Here is an 18,381-nt window from a genome sequence, read left to right as displayed (position 1 = left end):
TGGATAATGAAAGCCTTCTGCAGCTACCACTCACTTTGACCGTGACAGACACCAACCAATATGGTTGGTGATTAGGTAAAAGTATCCAAATAAGCAGATCACAAATCGATTTTTATCACCATATCATCCATCAAAGCAGAGCAGCTACATCTCCATGGCTTAAACTTGTATTGCTGTTAAAGACACATTTCTACTCAAAAGCTTTTAACACTGTCTAGCGCAGTGTTTTTCAACCTTTTTTGAGCCAAGGCACATTTTTTTCATTGAAAATATCACGAGGCACACCACCAGCAGAAAATGTTAAAAAATGTAACTCTGTAGCCTATAGTCATCAAAGTGTCTTGAATAGGATCACCTAGTAACAATGCCTCAATGCATCACTGATTCTCTTGTCTCAAAGACATTAACTACCTTAAATGGAAGAGTATTATATGGTTACTCTGCCGATCACTAGACAGCACAGACACTCGAAAACGGTAAATTTTTTGTGGATAATAATGCATTTGTTTTCAAAAAAACAACTAGGTGAAATTGGATAATTTCCCAAGGCACACCAGACAATATCTCACGGCACACTAGTGTGCCACGGCACAGTGGTTGAAAAACACTGGTCTAGCGCACATCATGGCCAAAATCTGAGCTGCTAGTGCTTTGCTGCTTGTGCTATATTTGTGCAATTGAGTTGTTTTTAAATGTGCTATATAAATAAATTTGATGTGATTGCGCTTTTCAAAGCACCACACTATAGACATCATTCATTCACACCATATTAAGTGGTGGTAAGCTACTGTTGTAGCCACAGCCGCCCATGGAACAGACGCTGCCAATCTGCGCCATCGACCCTTCCGACCACCACCACACACCCTCATTCATTCTGACCTATTGTACATGGTCTGGTTTCGAATCCCAGCTCCTGATGGTGCACACTGTTGTTGCATTCTTGGGCAAGACGCTTCACCCACCTTGCCTCCAGTGTCTGCGTACATTGGTGAGTGAATAAGAAGGCGAATGGGTGAGTGGTTCCTTGCTGTAAAGCGTTTTGGGCCTAATGAAGGTAGAAAAGAGACCATTTAGTGGTAGGGGAAACCGGCTGGCATGGGGAGAGCATGCAAGCACTAACCACTACACCACCGTGCCGCCCTATTACCGGCCCTTGTGGCAAAAGTTAGTATCTTTAAACTCCAAATAATCCATGCCTTTCATTTCCATTTGCACAGCTTAAAAATACATCAAAAGTCAATGAATGTCACCAATTGTTTCCAGATAGAAGTTTAGTCAAATCAATTAGCAATTCACCATCAAACCATGAAACAGACGATGTGTTGCAGATGGATCACCTTGATTAACAGTCTCACAACACAACTCACTGTAAAGGTCTACAGATTATTGCACTTCAGATATTGATCAAACTTCTGTCATTGCTGCACTGTGCTCTATTGATTACCTTTACTAACTTATTGTTTACACCAAGGATTTGAGAGTGAGACAGTTTCACTTCTCTGTACATGCTCCTCATATAATAGAACTGAACTCATTGACTGTGTTTCAAAACCGTCTCTCCTGATTGCAAGACAGACACTATTGCTGGCTCTGACAATAACAACAAAACATCCAAGGATATTCAAGGGTTTCACAGACAGTAGCTTCCAAACACCCAGCATTGTTTTGGACACTGATCAAAATTCAAAACGACACTAAATGAGAATCTCGAGATAATTATTTGTTTTGTAGCCTTTATCACAGCCAAAATAAATTAGAGGGAACCGTACGCCAGCAGAGCCAATGAATCTAGTCCAGGGCAATGTATCATCAGCACAGCCAACAGTCTCCTGGCTCAGAGAGAGTTCACCAGTGCCAAGATTTTCAGAATACACCCTTGCACTATTAGAAATACAAATATGCGACGTAGAGAAAGAAGAAAGCAGATGAAACGTGACAGTGAAAGGGAAGGAAACAAAAGGTGCGGATTCCTACGTTTGTGTATTCAGGAGGCTAGAAGGTGAAGAAGGTGATGGAACCAATAGGACTGGCACCGAAAAGAAACAGCTCTGTGAATAATTGAGATAGTCTAAATGCCTAAAAAGCAAGAACGAACTATCACAGCACACTCAACAGCATCAAAATATGTGACACTAGATTAATTTGTCTTTTATTTTATTTTTTTGGTGCAGCCTAAAACTTACTATAATAACCGCGTGTGTGAAACCTCAGGTCAACAATGAGTATGTCAAGAATTACACATATTTTGAGCATTTCTTTGTGTCCTTGCATTAGGTTTTTATGCTGAATATAGATAGGGTAGAAACATAGTTTTAAAAGAGAACAGGATGCTAACTCCTCCTTGTAGAGCACAACAACATTTGTGAAGCATGTAGATCTGTGTGTTGGCCTACTGCAGTAGTCGGGGGTTTCGATAACATTTAATTCACATTTTCAGCCGTTCAGTAGCTTCTGTCTCTATTCCTACTTGGTCAGGTAGTTGTAGCCTACTGTAAGCCACAATGCTACTTACACTTTCATTTTAGGCTAACCTTTATTTAACCCGGTAAAAACTTTTTGAGATTTACAACCTCTTTTACAAGAGTGACTTGGCCAAAAAGTTCAAACCAATGAGACAGCATTGACAGTCAAACCCAATCAGAGCTGAGTATGAAGAGTACAAACATAGACTAAGGCTCCATCTTGAGCTCAAACCTGCAGATTATTACAAGACCATGGTCCAATATAAGACATATCTTCCCTAACTTAATCCAAACCAGAGGGACTAAACCTCTGTCAGGTGCTGACCCTGAGACGGTGTCTGCAGAATAACGAACTTGGACCAGATTTAAGAGGGAAACTTCATCATAAGGCCACAGTGGCCTTATAATAAAAGTAAAAATATAGTGCATTCTTTGAATAGTTAGCCAGGGATCCAGGAAAAAAGCAGCATGGAAAAGGGGGGGCTATGCTATTGTTCTCCAAGGAGCAGCGACTGTAAATTGGACTGTTGTGGGATCTGAAACAGCAGTTTAATCTTCTGAGCTTGAATCGTCACTTCTCCAGTCCTATATAGTTAATGCACTTCCTGCAAACATGCTTAAACATCTCTGAGGACATGTTTCAGCAGGTAACACCGTGTTATTCTATTAAAGTATATATATGACTCCTCCTTTCACAGACAAACAAGAAGAAGTGGCTTGTTGGACAATTATTAAAAACAAAATATGTATGGTCTCCCCAAGAATACAGCCCTGAAAGGTTATGGAAATGCCACACGTGTAAGCGCTATAATAAATCACAATATGAAGGCGCAGAGTGGAGTGCACCTTCATTAGAGGGACCGAGGCAGGGGTCCACAGGGAGCAGCCTCTCTCAGTCTTTATAGATGAACTGAGTCCATATTACACAAACTGTCCCAGGTGAGTCTGCATCCTCCAGTGCTACGCCACAGCCTTTCTTCTTTCTTTTTTTTTTACACAATAGACAAATGGAAAGATGGTAACTTGAGTTTGTGACTTCATAACTGGAAATGAGTTGAGTCACCCATGTTTCCATTGCAATCCCTTTTTGAGCTCAAATGTCTCGATAAACTCTGTGACCTGCATCTTAGTTGCTGAGTATAAATCTCCTTAATCGTTTTATTTGGATAATAAAACGATTATTTGGATTTGGTTATGCTCCCACAGTGGACAGGATGGAAACACCTGCTGACCACAAGCTGCTATTATCCCCAAATGACCCATACTCATATTATTTATATCCAATCTCCAAAACTCATATGGTTATGCAACTAATCATTCTGTGAAAACTCCAGCGCAGGCCACAAAAGTCGTCAACTTCTGAAATAATGTATTCTGTTGGTGAAAGCAGAGTATCACAGCGCAGCCAGATGGGCTTTTGAAATCAGCAGGCCAGGCTGGAAGTCACAAATGAGTCTGGGAAACAAATGAGTACAAATAGAAGAGGTATGGAGGAGGTGCAAAAGGCAATTGTTGCAATGAGCACATTTGTCATTGTTTGGAGGTGCTGCTGTCACATCTCTGTGTTTTGAATGGTTGATGAGACGGGTTGGGTTTTCTAACACTTTTACCACATTATGAGATCACAAAGTTTCAATTGTAATGAATATAGTCTGTTCTTCGGTCTTCTAGCATACAATGCCAACACATTAGATTTGTTTTTTGTCATGGAATATTTATCCTTTTTATAACTGGTGTACTATATCCCTGTGAATAGTACCATTATTCATGTTTAATATGTATTTCCTTCGGCATTTGTTCTGAATAACAGATTTATGAAACCAATCCATATTTTATCATGGTCTTGCTCATGTCCACAGCACCGGTGCACCGCTCTGAGGTCACAACTGGACTGCCCTCGACAACAGGACAGACACTTTCTCTACGTACCAAATCTGAATCATTTCAATTGAATGATTTATTTGACTATTTTCCGTTATTATCTTAAATTGTGCATCTTTAGGACTCCATGCTGAAGGAGATGAGCACCCTTAACACCATATGGGTCAGTTTTTCCTATTGACAGTGTACTGTACATGTTTTAGTGAAGCGTAAAAAGTCTATTTAGAATGTAGTGCATGCAATGACCAGTGCCTTGGCAAAGTCAAATGCCTCTGATTGTACTATCTTGTGTCAATCTTCGTACAATGCTTGAACATTCTAGAAATGGCGATTACACCTTTAGTTTTTGCTTTGGATGCCCTCAAAGCTCTGGCCCGGGCCTCCTGCACTTTGGCATCAAACCTGACTACGTAAGTAAGTAAGTAGTGCTTTTTTTATCATTGTACAAGCGTGCAACAAAATAGTGTTCAGGTGTTAGTCCTGAGCTACTGTAACTGAGCCGCGCCGCCACTGTGGTTCAACCTGACCAGCATGTTTTTGGAGGTCGGGGAAACCGTTTCACCTAGAGGAAATCTGGCTGTCTGCCTTCAGTCTCCTCTGATCCTTTGAAACGGTGCAGCGCCTCCTGGGTTTGTCCCTGTTTCAGAGCGTGGTGTCCTGCACTGGTCAGCTCCACCTCCTCCTTCCTCTTCCTCCTGTGCAGCTCCCTCCACTCCACAACAGTCTTTCACCATCTTTAGGGGAGAGCTTAGCAGTTGATCTGTTTTATTTTCCAGTGAACGTCCATTTGCCAAAACAAAGGATGTGAGGCTTAGCTGCGAGTCTCACCCTCGTTTGCCCCTTTTTTGTTAGCTGTAGCTCCTCTTGTGACGCCTCCACTGTGCTGCAGATGTGGGGGCTTCTTCTGTGTTTCAGAAGAACACAGTTGTAGGTCTCAAACGGGTTTAGCTGATAAACTAGCTGTTTATTTTTTAAAAGCTGCTTTCTTTAGGACCATTATAGACTCTTTGCAGTAAAAATATTCCACCAAACCCACAAAAATACAGCAAGACGTACAAAAGTATCCAGTATAACAATGTGGAACACAGAAACCACAAATGCAGTTTGAAGAAAAAGGCAAAACAAATGCAGCTGTACCGAGAGAGAGGGAGGTTGCTGCCTGTTTTCACGTCGCCATGACGATAATGATGATGTCATGTTCACTAGGTCATATGTTAGGCTTGATCTGTGTGTCTTTAAATTGTTTTTGCAGGTTTATTACTGTGGCCTCATTTTTCCTTTTTGTGACATAGAGCACAGATCTCACCTCATCTCTTGGTCTCGTATTCAACAAGGCCATTGATGCGTGGGCGTTAGGCCACCTCCTTAGAATTCCTCTACCTCGTGGACAACCGTAAGCCAAAATCACCCCAAAATGGAATAAATTACAGTTTTATGAGAAAATGTGACATATTGTGTTTAAAAAGATAGCATCTGAATATTGTTCCCATTTATCAAAAGTTGGACAAAGTCAACTGGACAGTGGCCCTTGGCACTGACAAGTATTAAAGGGGAGCCAGTAAAACAGGCAGGACCACAACAGACAGAACAACCGTGAAAAACTGTACATTTGAGGTACAGAGAAACGCCAAAGGGATGTCAACTAAGACAAGAGCGCAGGGGTGAAGTGTCTGGGGAAAGTGGGCTAATTACGGAGAGCCCATGGGCAGATAAGCACATAGAAAACTGGTGGTAATGGCTTGGAACACAGAGGTCTTTCGGTTCAAAGGACAGAGCCATAAATACATGTGTGACAGTGACAACCATAAATATCACATGACAGGTAATCAGCGCGGTTACCCACTCCCCTCCAAGGACAGCAGACATGGGCCTGTACCAGCCTAGCCTGACAGATTAGCCCCCGAGAGAACACAGCCCCAACATGGGAGAGATGGAGATGACCTGTGACCCCTCTCTATGGGCCATGAGAGATCGAAGTCCTCAAATGATAGGTAGTATCAATAAAAAGTGTAGGGATATTGAGTGAAATATAAGGCAGAGCATATGAAGCCTATCAGATGTAGAGGATTGATGGAGAAGACTGAGTATCCCCTGAGCAAAGCCTAAGCTAACATGGTTAACTTCATCGGTGTTAGTGATTGATAAGGCTGCCAAAGACATATTTTGTGGACACTTGAAGCTGACGTGACCTAGAAGGTTTCTATAGGTGAAAATTGTAGGCTATATATTTAAAGGTGCTGTGTGTCTTTTTTAGCTCTGTATAGTCGTGATTTCATTGTAGATTGAAGTTAGGATTCTTTAATCAGGTTTTTGGAAAATCCATTGGACTATAATTTGACCTACAAAGACTCACAGAAACAAAGAGACATTAGAAGAGTTTTATTGGACATGTATCGTTCATGTTCCCCAGCGGAAGACAGTGAATCAACAGTATGAAAAACATGGACGTGATGAATGAATGTAGGAGTCATCCCCCTGGAGTCTGGACATTGTAGAGGATGAGGTCTGAGTCAGCCAGTGGACAACAAGCCTCGGCGAGCGGAGTAGAGGAGAGGCCAGGTGGAGGAGGGGTGGAGGAGGGTCCCAGCACGTTGAAAAACGACCAAGGCAGGGAATGAGGGGACTTAAGAGGGGAATACTGGGCAATGATTGGTTGAAGCAGAATCGTACTGCTGTGGTGATAGACTGGAAGTGCGGCTGGAGATGAATCGATGATTGAATTGTTGAGGTGTAGTCGGAGATGAGGCGATGAATGGAGTGCTGAAGGTCTTGAATTCACGCTTAAAGGCCCTATACTTGATTTATTCATTTTTTTCATTTCAATGGAAACTACTAAATTAAAATGTTGGTTGAGATATGCTTATGGGCACATTTCACTTGCAGGGTCACTTTTCAGGGTCACATAAAAATACTAGAAAACTATCCTGCCTTTAGTGAAATTGATACAAATGCTTTATAATTAGATCTACATTGTTTTCCCCACAAATGTTTGAGTTTACAACATACTAAAGGAAGACAAAACAAATTAGGTATAGCTCCTTTAAGCATAATTTCAGATTTTTTTTTCAGAAAAAAAACAAAACACCAGGACTCCTCTTCTGCATGCACAGAGGGGAGTATCAGTAATGTTTAAAACAATTGCTAGAAATAGGCTTTTTGTCCACAATGAAATGACCAGAACGAGTCCAGTAGAGCCTTCTCACTTTAGAAAGAGGCACGAGGAGATCATTCGGAGCTCTTGATAATGAAGACCGAGTGAAGGATGCAGTTAAGATTTTTATGAGAGTAAAAATGTCAAGAACTGTCACACCAGTCAAGACATCGAAGGCAAGGTGGGAAATGCCTAAAGACACAGGAACAGCACCAACGAAGAAGTCGGGATTCAAACTCCTTTAGATCTGTGGACGAATGCCTTCAAGGCTGTAGTACAGTAGTTCTCAAACTGTGGTACATGTACATGGTTCTCCTGTGTGGAATTTTTCAGTTTCAGACATGGTTTGCACCCAGTTAAGACATCATTTTGTACAATTTAGAAACATTTTTGCTGTGGTTTGATTTTGTTATGGGCCTGATAATACTTGAAGGTCAAATATTTAGCTATGATGTGGAACTTGGTTTGAAAAGAAAGAAAGAAAGAAAGAAAGAAAGAAAGAAAGAAAGAAAGAAAGAAAGAAAGAAAGAAAGAAAGAAAGAAAGAAAGAAAGAAAGAAAGAAAGAAAGAAAGAAAGAAAGAAAGAAAGAAAGAAAGAAAGAAAGAAAGAAAGAAAGAAAGAAAGTTGTGATTCGGATTTCATGCTTGCATAAAAAAGAACCTTAAAAACATCCTAAATGACAAGTTGAGGACAAAACAATAAATATGCAGGAGTAGCAAGGCTTTAATGAGCAATACATTAGATAAATTGCAGTTTAATGATCTGCCGTCAGACCAGTTCTCATGAATGGGATCGCTCAGAGCCATAGATCACATAATTAAAAAAAAGGAGGGAAACCATAATAGCGTCTGTCTGAACAGTGCAGGGGATACACAGGACTAGAGAAGCTTAGATGGCTGAATATTGTGTAGTGTAGTAAAGTTTTAATATAATAGAAGATAAACCAAATTAAAATATAGGCTATAGAAAAAGAAAAGGGAAAAAAAATGTTTCAATTATGCAGCACAGGGTGACTGAGGCCTTTGTATAGTCACTTTGTAGGTGTACTTCATCCTAAATAAAAAACGTTGGCCAGTTACGAAGGTAGTGCTGTTGTTCTCCAAGTGACTCGCCATCACCATCTGGTGGTCAGAAACAAATGTACTTCGACTGCAAAGGACAAGAGATTTTACAAAAGGTTTGACCTCTTAACCCCCACCTGAACCGAGCACATTTTCTCCAGTTTGGCTTTACCCAAATCTAAAAGGTAAAGCCAAACCTGTGACACAGTGACAAAAATGAGACAAAATGAATGATTGAATGAAAACGCAACATAAAAGTGATGAAAATGTGACAAAAAAGTGATAAAAATGTGACGAAAAAGTGACAAAAATATGACAAAAAGTGACAAAGAACAGACGGAAAAGTGACAAAAATGTGACCACAACTTGACAAAAAAATGACAAAAAAGTTACAAAAATTGGAAAAAAGCAACAAAAGAGTCACAGAAAAGTGGCAACCAAGTGACAAAAATGCAATGGAAAGAAATGTCAAAAAAGTGATAACACATCAAAAACGCAAGGAAAAGATCTGTTTAAATGAGTTCTGTAGGTCTTGGCTTTCAAATGAGGCGTTACACTGGCCTATGCTGTAAGCTTTTAGATTTGGGTAGAGCTGAACTGGAGAAAATGCACTTGGTTAAGACGGGAGTTAGGAGGTTAAAGGCCCTTCAACTGATTGTACTTAATCATGCCTTCAAAATTGTGACCGGTGCTAATAAACTTGTCCCTGTGAAGCATTGGGATGTTCTTATAAGAGTACCCACTTTGTTGAAACAATAATTAAAAAAAAAAAAAGTATAGGGGCTTTGAGGCCAGTACATTTCTACTGTACATTCAGCAAGTTACTGACCAGTGCTTTTAGATGTTAGAATTTATTCCTAACTGTTCCACTCAAAGTCACAGCAGGGGCGTTTGAACAGTGAACATGTATTATTTATGTGAATTTCACTTGCACATAATGCAGTCTCCCCAACATCCTTGTGTACATGTCTCAAAGATTAATTCAGCAATAAAAGTAATAAAACACAGAGTGTGGTATAATATTTATTCTCATTTTTTATGGAATACAAAGCCCCCAGTTGTTCCCCCTTCCCTCCCCTAAGTGTGCAGACAGCAAAAAGAAGAGCAGAGACTTAAGTGTACGAGTCAGTAAGATATCAAAAGACCCATCCTCTTCACACAGTTCAATAACTGGGCTTCAGCCAGAAGAGCTGAATTAATTATGTAAATGAAACAATATGTTAATATCTCCTTTTAGCGACAGTCTTTTCATCGATCTCTTGCGTTCTGACCACAAGGACGTAATCAATGTGTGCAACAATAATTTAGCTGACTGCGAACTTGGTCACTTCTCTAAGCATTTCAAAGAATCTCTTCTGAAGCTGCGCATACGGAATGAATAAGATCTCCAATTCTTCATAGAAAGAAAAAAAATAATACATGAACAAAACGTGAATGTCTGGGTGGATTACTTTAAAATTAATACAACCTTATTTGTAGGAGCAGCCAATGTAGGTCCAATGATGCAGAGGGTGTGTAGAGTGGAGTAAATGTACTCAAAACGCACTGTACGATTCGAGCTACAATGCAATGTCTGAATGCTAAACTAAAAGATGCACACGAGTCTAGCCAAACGCCAGCAATAATCGCCTGCGAAACAAACACACCTGTAGAATAACCAATGATAAGTGATGTGAGTAAAAAAAAATTATTAGTAACAATACTAGCATTCAAGCAGTCCATTTCAATGTAAAACTGTAAGGAGTCGAGAACTGTTACAATCCGCTCATGAGATGGTCCAGAAATCTTGTTATGACAACTACACATCAAAACACGCCAGAAAACAAGTAAGCCCAGTACAATACACACGCAATCCACGGTCCAAATGCAGTCTGAAAAAAACCTTCAGGTCCTCTGTATCCACTGGTAAAAATCCTCTCTCAATTCATGGGACAGGCAGTAGAAAAACTAACTTAAAATAAAAAAAATCTACGGGTTTATACGGCTTTGCTGTTCGGCGTTTTGCTGAACAGGCTGTAGTCCGTGCTGTGTGTCCGTTTTGCAGCTCACATCCTCAGACCATGAAGGAGTTCTGGTTCTTAAGCTTCTCTAGCTCCTTGCTCTGCTGCCTCAGAAACAAGACTCTGGAAGAAAAGATCCAATAACTTTAGTATATAGTAAAATCCTATTTTTTACCAAAAGCAATATGGCTGACCTCTGTTCTCTGAGTGTGGCCTGGATCTCACACACACGAACAAGCGAACGCAGGTTTTTCATCTCCGTGCAGAGCTCAGACATGTACAGGCTGCCCATGTTGTAGATGTCCTCTCGCAACCTTGACGCCTGGACAAACAGAACACCAAAATCGCGTTGTAGAAAATGTGTGAAGTTCAGAAACTATGGGAAAATGTCAGAGGTATGGGAAAACCTTTTGATGAAGGAGCTACATTGGGTTTTTGGAGCGCCGTAACAGTGGCAAATAGAACATTTTCAAATAATGAAGTTGTTCTTGACTGTAGGCCTGTCACAATAACAAATTTGAAGTTCCATATATTGAGGAAAGAAATTATCGCGATAAACAATATTATTGACTAACGATACTGGACATAGTCAACTCTTGAGGCATAAAAATAACAGTCAACCTTTGTTCTAAAAGTTCTAATCATATCACAAAAAGTACCACACAAGATGCAACAAGTTTTACAAAGAAAAAATAGGGGGGAAACATATATGCTAATATATGTACAGACGATAAATATTGAGCCCAAACATATATAGCTTGTGGTTTACACCCTTTTAAGCCAGGGCATATCGGGCTTGTTTATGTTTTTGCAGGTCGAATTGAAAGTCTAGGTGGGCCACATTTGGCCTCCGGGCCTTAGTTTGCCCACCTAAAATTAAAGGCCCTAGACCTTTATTTCCTGGTACTTTCATTTAGTTCTTGCACACCCCTTAGGCTGGCTAGTTACTAGTCATTTTATTGATTCTAAACTAGTATCTGTTATCTACATTATCGTGACAATACACTATTCCCTGTACAAAAAATGTAGATGTTAGAAATTATATACATTATACAAAGTAAAGGCAAATCTTTACAAATAAAAATGTGTTTGAGTTGTAAACAAAGGAAGAACACATGAACAAATGCAGATGTCTCAAAGTAAAAAACGCGATAGGCTGTACCTGTTTCTCTGTGTTTTCTGAAGGCCATCCTTGGATGTGTTTGATAAGGCTCTCATCAAAATGAGTTGCCAGTGTTGGGGTGTAGGTGCTGGGGCTGTCGGCCTGAGTTTGACCAGAGGGAATGTGTGACGATGCAGCAGTGGATAAGTTCGAACCTGAGCTCAGAACGTCTTGGCTGGAAGAGGACAAAGCTTTAATAACAGGCATCAAGAATGAAACTAAAGGTACTAAAGAATACGCCACACACTTCCTTTGCTGGAAAGTTCTAGGATCCTCAGGACGTTTGTCCACCAATTGTGACAAACCTGACACTGGTTTACCTGAAGACAAAGTGCTCTGAAAACACACCAGAAAATATTTATTACAACAGTGAAATTCTGAACATGATCAAAAGCCTTCAGTGTGTTCTTACTCTGTTTTGAGAAGATGTGTGGGTGCCAGGGGGTGGGCCCATAGTAGATTTCTGGTTACTCTGTGGAGTGCCATTGCGCGGTGAGACATACGTCTGTGGTGAGGAAGCGTCTGATGTCAAAGAGACTGGAGACTGTCCGGAGTGCTGTGCAGAAACTGGAGCAAAGAAAAGGGCATATTGTGTGTTTATAAGACAAGATAATCCTTTATATTTACATCAACCTATTGTCTTCAGTGCCCTCTGCACTTCCCAGAAGGGTTTATAAAACTTTACAGAAAACACAAAATTGTGTAAACTAAAAAAAAACAACAACACATGACCATCATTAATTATGGTTCATTCATGTGAACCTTTGAGAACAGAGGAACATATTTTTCCCGGTTGAAAAACGCACATGAATGAACAAACAAAAACAAAAGTCCAAACCCAAGTCAAATGCAGCTGCCTGACAGCAAAAATCCAGATTTATTATTTTATTAATCATTTAAGGCAAGCTTTTTGGCTAAACATTGCCACATTCAGGAGTTTACATTGAGCTGCTGTTGCCCTAGAAGTAGCATAATTGAGAGCGAAATTCACATGACAATAGTTACAGATAAATGAACAACAATAGACCAAAATGGACCTACGTTTAGCTTTTCCAGAGGCCACCAAATCTCAAAAAGGTTAGCTCTGGGAAATGCAACATTGTGGGTCCGACTTGGTTTGTGTGCATCTCACTAAGATGAGCACTCGAGTGAACATGAACGCAGTATCAATCTAGCCTTTGTAATGTATGCATATATATTGGATGTATTAAATAAAAAGGTTGGTGGAACTTTTTAAATAGGCTTGATATCCAATCATTATCACAGCACTGGTAGAAAGCAATGTACCCCGTCTGTTAAGAAATAAATAGCCCCATTAGGCTAGAACTATTAGTTCAACAAAGTAACACGAGAGCATTTTCCAGGACTGATGAGCCATTCCCCTCATACATCTTTGTCACTTATCAAAAGCTGTTTTCCCAGGGTTTCTTCACAATTGGCAATGTGAAATGTCAGACTTTTTTAAACCTTTAAAGACCTGGAATTACACAATTTAGCACCTCACGCACAATAAGACGTGTTAAGTGTAAATTTAAGTCAATTTTTATATGTATGTTTGTTTTCTTGCAGTGCTCAGTTTGGAATTAAAACAGCAGAAAGAATCCAGAGCATCAGACAAGTCATCAAGACAATGGTCTTTAACACCAGTTTGACTCACCAGACACTTTGACCATTCTGTCCAGGCCATTCAAGTTAAAGCAGTTATAGTCAGAATGGTACTACTCTCTGGTGCACAAAGAAACTGCAAAACTTGTCTTTAAGTCATTTCCGCTGCAGAACATCACCAAAGACCACAGCACTTCGCTCCTGCGCGGTCATTGTCCTCAGTGATACAGGGGCACATGAATCATGCACCCTTTGATGCATAATAATGACTTTTAGAAGCTGTAAGATGCTAAAGTGTATTATGATGTAGCCACCCACTTGTGACATTGTGCAACGAGCTGTCGTGTCATTCGAATGTGCATTATTCGGATCTTCTGACTGAGTCACACCTGCCTCCGAAAGAACCAAGTATCAAGGATACAATAAAGTTTAAAAAAGTGACAAGGTGGTGCTAACAGTGTTGGCCCCTCTGTAAACATCGGCTGCACTAGACCAGTCTGACCCTGACTCGTTATAAGCCAAACATAAAACTAGCACATTAATTATTTAAATGACTTGTTAGTCTTGTTAGAGCTGGTCTTAAAAGAACATGCTTCAAATTTAAGACTAAATCCTCATTATCAGAAATGTAAGACTTTTAAGGACTTATATTTATATATACACACATTATTTAATAAATCTAAGACTTTTCAAGATAAAATAAGACCCTGCGGGAACTCTGCCAATAACTTTCTAGACAACACAAGCTTGTTGAGATTTTATGCTGAGATTTTTGTAAAAACAACAGTTGAACCAAGTGACCTGATTATTCTTTAAACCTATTTAGGTAACATAAGTAAACTACCTCCTCCAGAATTGAAGGTCATCATCCCCACATGGGCTTTTAGATTATGTGCATTTCCTTTCATATACTGGCAGGGGTTTGTCACAGCAGATGGTAGGAGACAGTGAAGACACCGTACCTTGGTTGGAGTGCTGAGCAGCTGAGAGCAGAGCAGTGATGTTGAAAGCAGGTCCAGCAGCGAGGAGCTTATGAAGCACAGACCGCAAGGAAGCTTGGGTGACGGCAGCGGCCAAGACTGAAGGGAGAGCGAGAGGGGAATGGATACACATACAACATAGATGATCAGGCAAAGGCACACAACAGTGAGTGCATAAGCACATAGACATAAGTCAGAGCAGTGAATGGAAAGACCATCATAGTGGACGTTTCACATGAAAGTCACAAGTGAATTTTCTACAACTTTTTCACTCTAGAGAAACGTTTTATCCAATCCTGGCTACATGGCAAGATAGTAACTTATGTTGCCGATAATAAGTTACCATTGGCAATCTAGTAACTTACTCTCTTTTCAAAAGCAGCAGTGTTTGTGACCCTGAGATGAAATGATCTCTCCAGCAACCACAGCTGTTTCCACAACATTCAGAGTGAGGCTTAGATCACAACTAATCATTGACTGTCAACTAACTAATCAAAAAACATTATCTAGAATATACATCCACTTCAAACATGCCATTTGATGAGAGAATGTGTAAATGTGGTGTTTTTGATGCTCCAGACTATACATGTCCACATATAGAATAAGAAAAGCAGACCAGACTAGAAACATTTTGCCTCTGATCATTATAACAGAATTTGAACAGTTAAGACTGACTATATTCTATTTGCATCTATGCAAAGCATGAAGAATAATGAATGATAAAGGACATTACAGTCTGGATTTATGTAAAAACACACACAAAAAATATTATAGCAAATATTTCATATATTTACCCCTCTTGCCAAGTTATGCCATTACAAGCCAGCAAAATAAAGACTCCCGTTAACTGAAAACCCACCATATTATCAAGAACAACTTGAAATCAGTTTAAATCGACTTACTCTCATTGAGCTTTGCCCTGTCCATGTTCCCATTGTTCATCTGCAGAAGGAGCTGATGGAGGAGCGCAGGATCCTGGAGTATAGCCTGGGACTGAGCCAGCTGCACTGCAGACAGAGACGAGGACGAGGACAAAGCAGCGGCAGGGGCCGCACCGCTCACACTCTGGCCAGAAGTGGGATGTCCAGAGTTGGAAGAAGTGGACTGATCGCCACAAGGCTCTGCAGAACAAATGCCAATGTATTAGATAAAATTACTCAAAAAACGCATCTATAATAATTATTAAACATTCTGTAAAACCCTTTTAAGAAATGGGCATTTAGCGTTAATGAACACAATGGATCAATTCTCTCTTGTGAACAATTGATTCTCTGTAAAACTTGTTGACAAACAAATATAAAAGTTTACGGTTTAGGTATAGAGCAGTTGCACTATACCCTACCTATGATTGGACAAGAAATACCAGTACCAACGGTAAACCAAACTCATCTCAGATTTGCTTGAATTAGCTTTCATAAGTGATGTACAGTAGGTGTTTGGAAATTCTTACTTGATGCACCTTTGTCCTGTAAGGCCTCTTGTCTGTAGTCCATGTCTCTCGGAAAACTGTTTGCCACAGACTTGTCTTTTTGTCGTTGTTCTCTGAATGATATAATAATAGTAATAACAATAATAATCATTACACAGCTGTTAAAAAGTTCAAGAGCAATCTAAGATCTAAAAGCAAGTTTGAAACATCTAGTTATATATATTAGTTAACATATACTATATTCTAAATATCCTTGCCTCTCCAACAGGTCTTTGGGTTTCTCCCACTGTGAAACCTCTGTTCTACAGTTGTAATAGTATTTCTTTCCAGATGAGCTGATGTGTTCTGTCCAATCATCTGCTGGTTCCTGGTAGAGTGCAAGAATTTACAGATGCATTAAAATAAAATACACAATTCAAAACCAAATAATTATAACATGGTCTTACTCTCTCTGTGGGCTTGTTCTGAGTGACATGTGACTCTGAGCTGTGATGGAGACTGTTGTGAGAATTCTCCTGAGGAGAGCCACTGGTCCCTTCAAAATAGATAAGGATGACATAGAGTGACACAGTGTAGTTAAAGTTGTTATGCATCGAGATGCAAAATAAGGAGACAAACAACCAATACTGACAAAGTTGTTTCTGCTTACCATTCTTTCCTCTAACTGCATGAGGAGTTTTGGCCTTGTTATGGGCTGTGTTGTCTCCATGTCTGCTGACAGGGCTGTCGTCTGACCGGCGGAGCACCTTGTACGGAGGCGTGGGGTCTGAGGAGCCATCGCGCCCCTTCTCGTAGCGGTGAAGGCTGCTGGACTGGCTCTTCGGTTGAGATTTATGGGTCTAGAAAGAGTGTCATAAAACTGGTATAAAAGCTATATACAAGACTTTGGAGTTTTAAGGCAATGAAGTTCTGGTAAAAATAAAAACATCAATCTAAGCAACAAGAGATTGTATCTGTAGTTGATTATGATTGTTATTATTGTTTAGACCAAATTATAACTACTTCATAGTACTACTGAATTACAATTTATTGCAGGCTCTTTGCGGCACTTCAGCAGATGTGGGCTCTTACCTGGAAGGACTGCGAATCCCTTCTGTCATTGCTCCTGAAAAGATATGACGACATATTAACTTTGTTAGCTAAACAAATAACACGTATTTTTAGCAACTAGCTTCCGGAAGCTATGTTAGCTTTTCTGTCAACGGGTTGATCGTCTACTTTGCAGGTTATGTTAGATCTAAGGGTTACATTTGGATGCACAGCAAGTCACAGATTTGTTTTGGTTGTGGTTTCAGCTCGAGTCTCTGTTTTTGACTCAGTGATTATGTGTAAAAAACATGATGGATTCTGGGGCTAATCGAAGTCATCTGTTAGCCGCTAGAATGAGAAAGCTAATGGTTAGCATGGCGAGGAACCAAACAGCACACAAAGTCGAAATCTTGCTATATTGCATAGTTTTAGAATTTTAATCTGAGAGAGATTTACCCATCGCCGACTCTTATCGCTTTCCTTGCATACATCACCATGAAGGCCCCGGTGATGTGAGTATGTGCCTGGCCTCCTGTCTGCTCTGCAGTCGTTTGTGGCTTCCTCTTATTTTCACTTCGTCTACCTTGACCAACAGACACCTACAGGTCTAGAATAGTACAGAAGCAACGCATAGCGGGTGGTCTTAACAAAAACCACCCTCAGAGCATCATCTGACATGTAAATATAAGAGTCTTTAGACTTGGCCGATGTAGGTCAAGAAAAAGCAGCAGAAGCGGAAACAGGAGGAAGTGACTGGCTTCTCACGTTCAGCGAGAGGAAACTGCACTTCCGCTGTACGCTTCAAAGTAATATTCGCCTTTTAGATGAATGCATGATTGTAATATGCACAGTAACGACATGTGACTGATGCTATTCTACTTTTATTAAATACGTCTGGAGACCATCCATGTGTGGATGACAGGTGCATTTTGGAAAAATACTTCCGGTTTTCAGTGATGCGCTCGATGCCCACACGTATTTACTTGATTATTTCTGTCTCACTCTCTAGATAAGTAAATGACATTGATCTAAGTAATACAAAATTAATTAAATTAAACTTTTGCAGTAACCATGTACTGTCTGCTTTTCCATTTTGGTTTTCACGCGGTCCAAACCGCACAGCCTACGCGTTTATTATTATCTTTTTTGTTATTAAACGTTTATTGCGATTAACTAAGTAGGATCCTATCGTATATCAGTTTTTGTCCAAGGATTACATGGTCGTGACCAAAATAAAACTAACTAACTAAACGTTCTCAGCTGGGTTTATTTTTATGGTTCAGCCACTGCATGCTCTGAAATTGGCATTGATCACTGGGGCTTGATTTAGGTCAGAGAGCTTTACGTATTGACAAAATCATAGACTGTTTCTATCTCTTTTACAATTGGATCATCAGTAATACACATCCTTTCCACACAAGTGGATGTCTCAGATCTCAGATGGTTAAAAAGCTGCTGCAAGAAATACTACTGGTGAGTACAATCTTTGTTTCTCGTTTTTAAACGATATCTGCACATTATGAAGTAAATAATTCATTAACACATTCCGAGGTAAAGAAAAAGGCAATGCCCTTTATCAGAATGTATAAGTTTGTCTTCTTGAGTTCAGCATTAGGGGGC

General features: G+C 40.0%; 1 protein-coding gene across 1 annotated transcript; it reads right to left on the bottom strand.

The window, feature by feature from the left end:
- Positions 1-9,608: 9,608 nt before the first annotated feature.
- Positions 9,609-17,514, bottom strand: LOC306972569 (WW domain-containing adapter protein with coiled-coil-like). Its single transcript, XM_079569233.1, has 13 exons — positions 17,218-17,514; positions 16,804-16,837; positions 16,382-16,571; positions 16,179-16,267; positions 15,990-16,099; positions 15,754-15,845; positions 15,206-15,424; positions 14,286-14,402; positions 12,131-12,285; positions 11,966-12,054; positions 11,719-11,893; positions 10,751-10,878; positions 9,609-10,679 (listed from the first exon to the last, which is right to left on the bottom strand). Exons 1-13 carry the CDS (start codon positions 17,256-17,258, stop codon positions 10,610-10,612), a joined length of 1,509 nt encoding a protein of 502 aa, XP_079425359.1. The 5' UTR covers positions 17,259-17,514; the 3' UTR covers positions 9,609-10,609.
- Positions 17,515-18,381: the final 867 nt, after the last annotated feature.

The sequence above is a fragment of the Gobius niger genome, assembly GCF_951799975.1.
Source record: "Gobius niger genome assembly, chromosome: 13".
Taxonomy (NCBI): Eukaryota; Metazoa; Chordata; class Actinopteri; order Gobiiformes; family Gobiidae; genus Gobius; species Gobius niger.
This window is presented reverse-complemented; position numbering and strand designations above follow the sequence as displayed.

What these genes read in the sequence shown, in the direction of transcription:
- LOC306972569 (XM_079569233.1), bottom strand. Translation starts at nt 17,258, where the DNA reads ATGGTGATGTATGCAAGGAAAGCGATAAGAGTCGGCGATGG. An exon ending in CAGGGCAAAGCTCAATGAGA is followed by an intron (nt 14,403 to 15,205) that starts GTAAGTCGATTT and finishes CTCTCCCTTCAG; the next exon opens with TCTTGGCCGCTGCCGTCACC. An exon ending in CAGAAAACACAGAGAAACAG is followed by an intron (nt 10,879 to 11,718) that starts GTACAGCCTATC and finishes CTGTTTGTCCAG; the next exon opens with GCGTCAAGGTTGCGAGAGGA.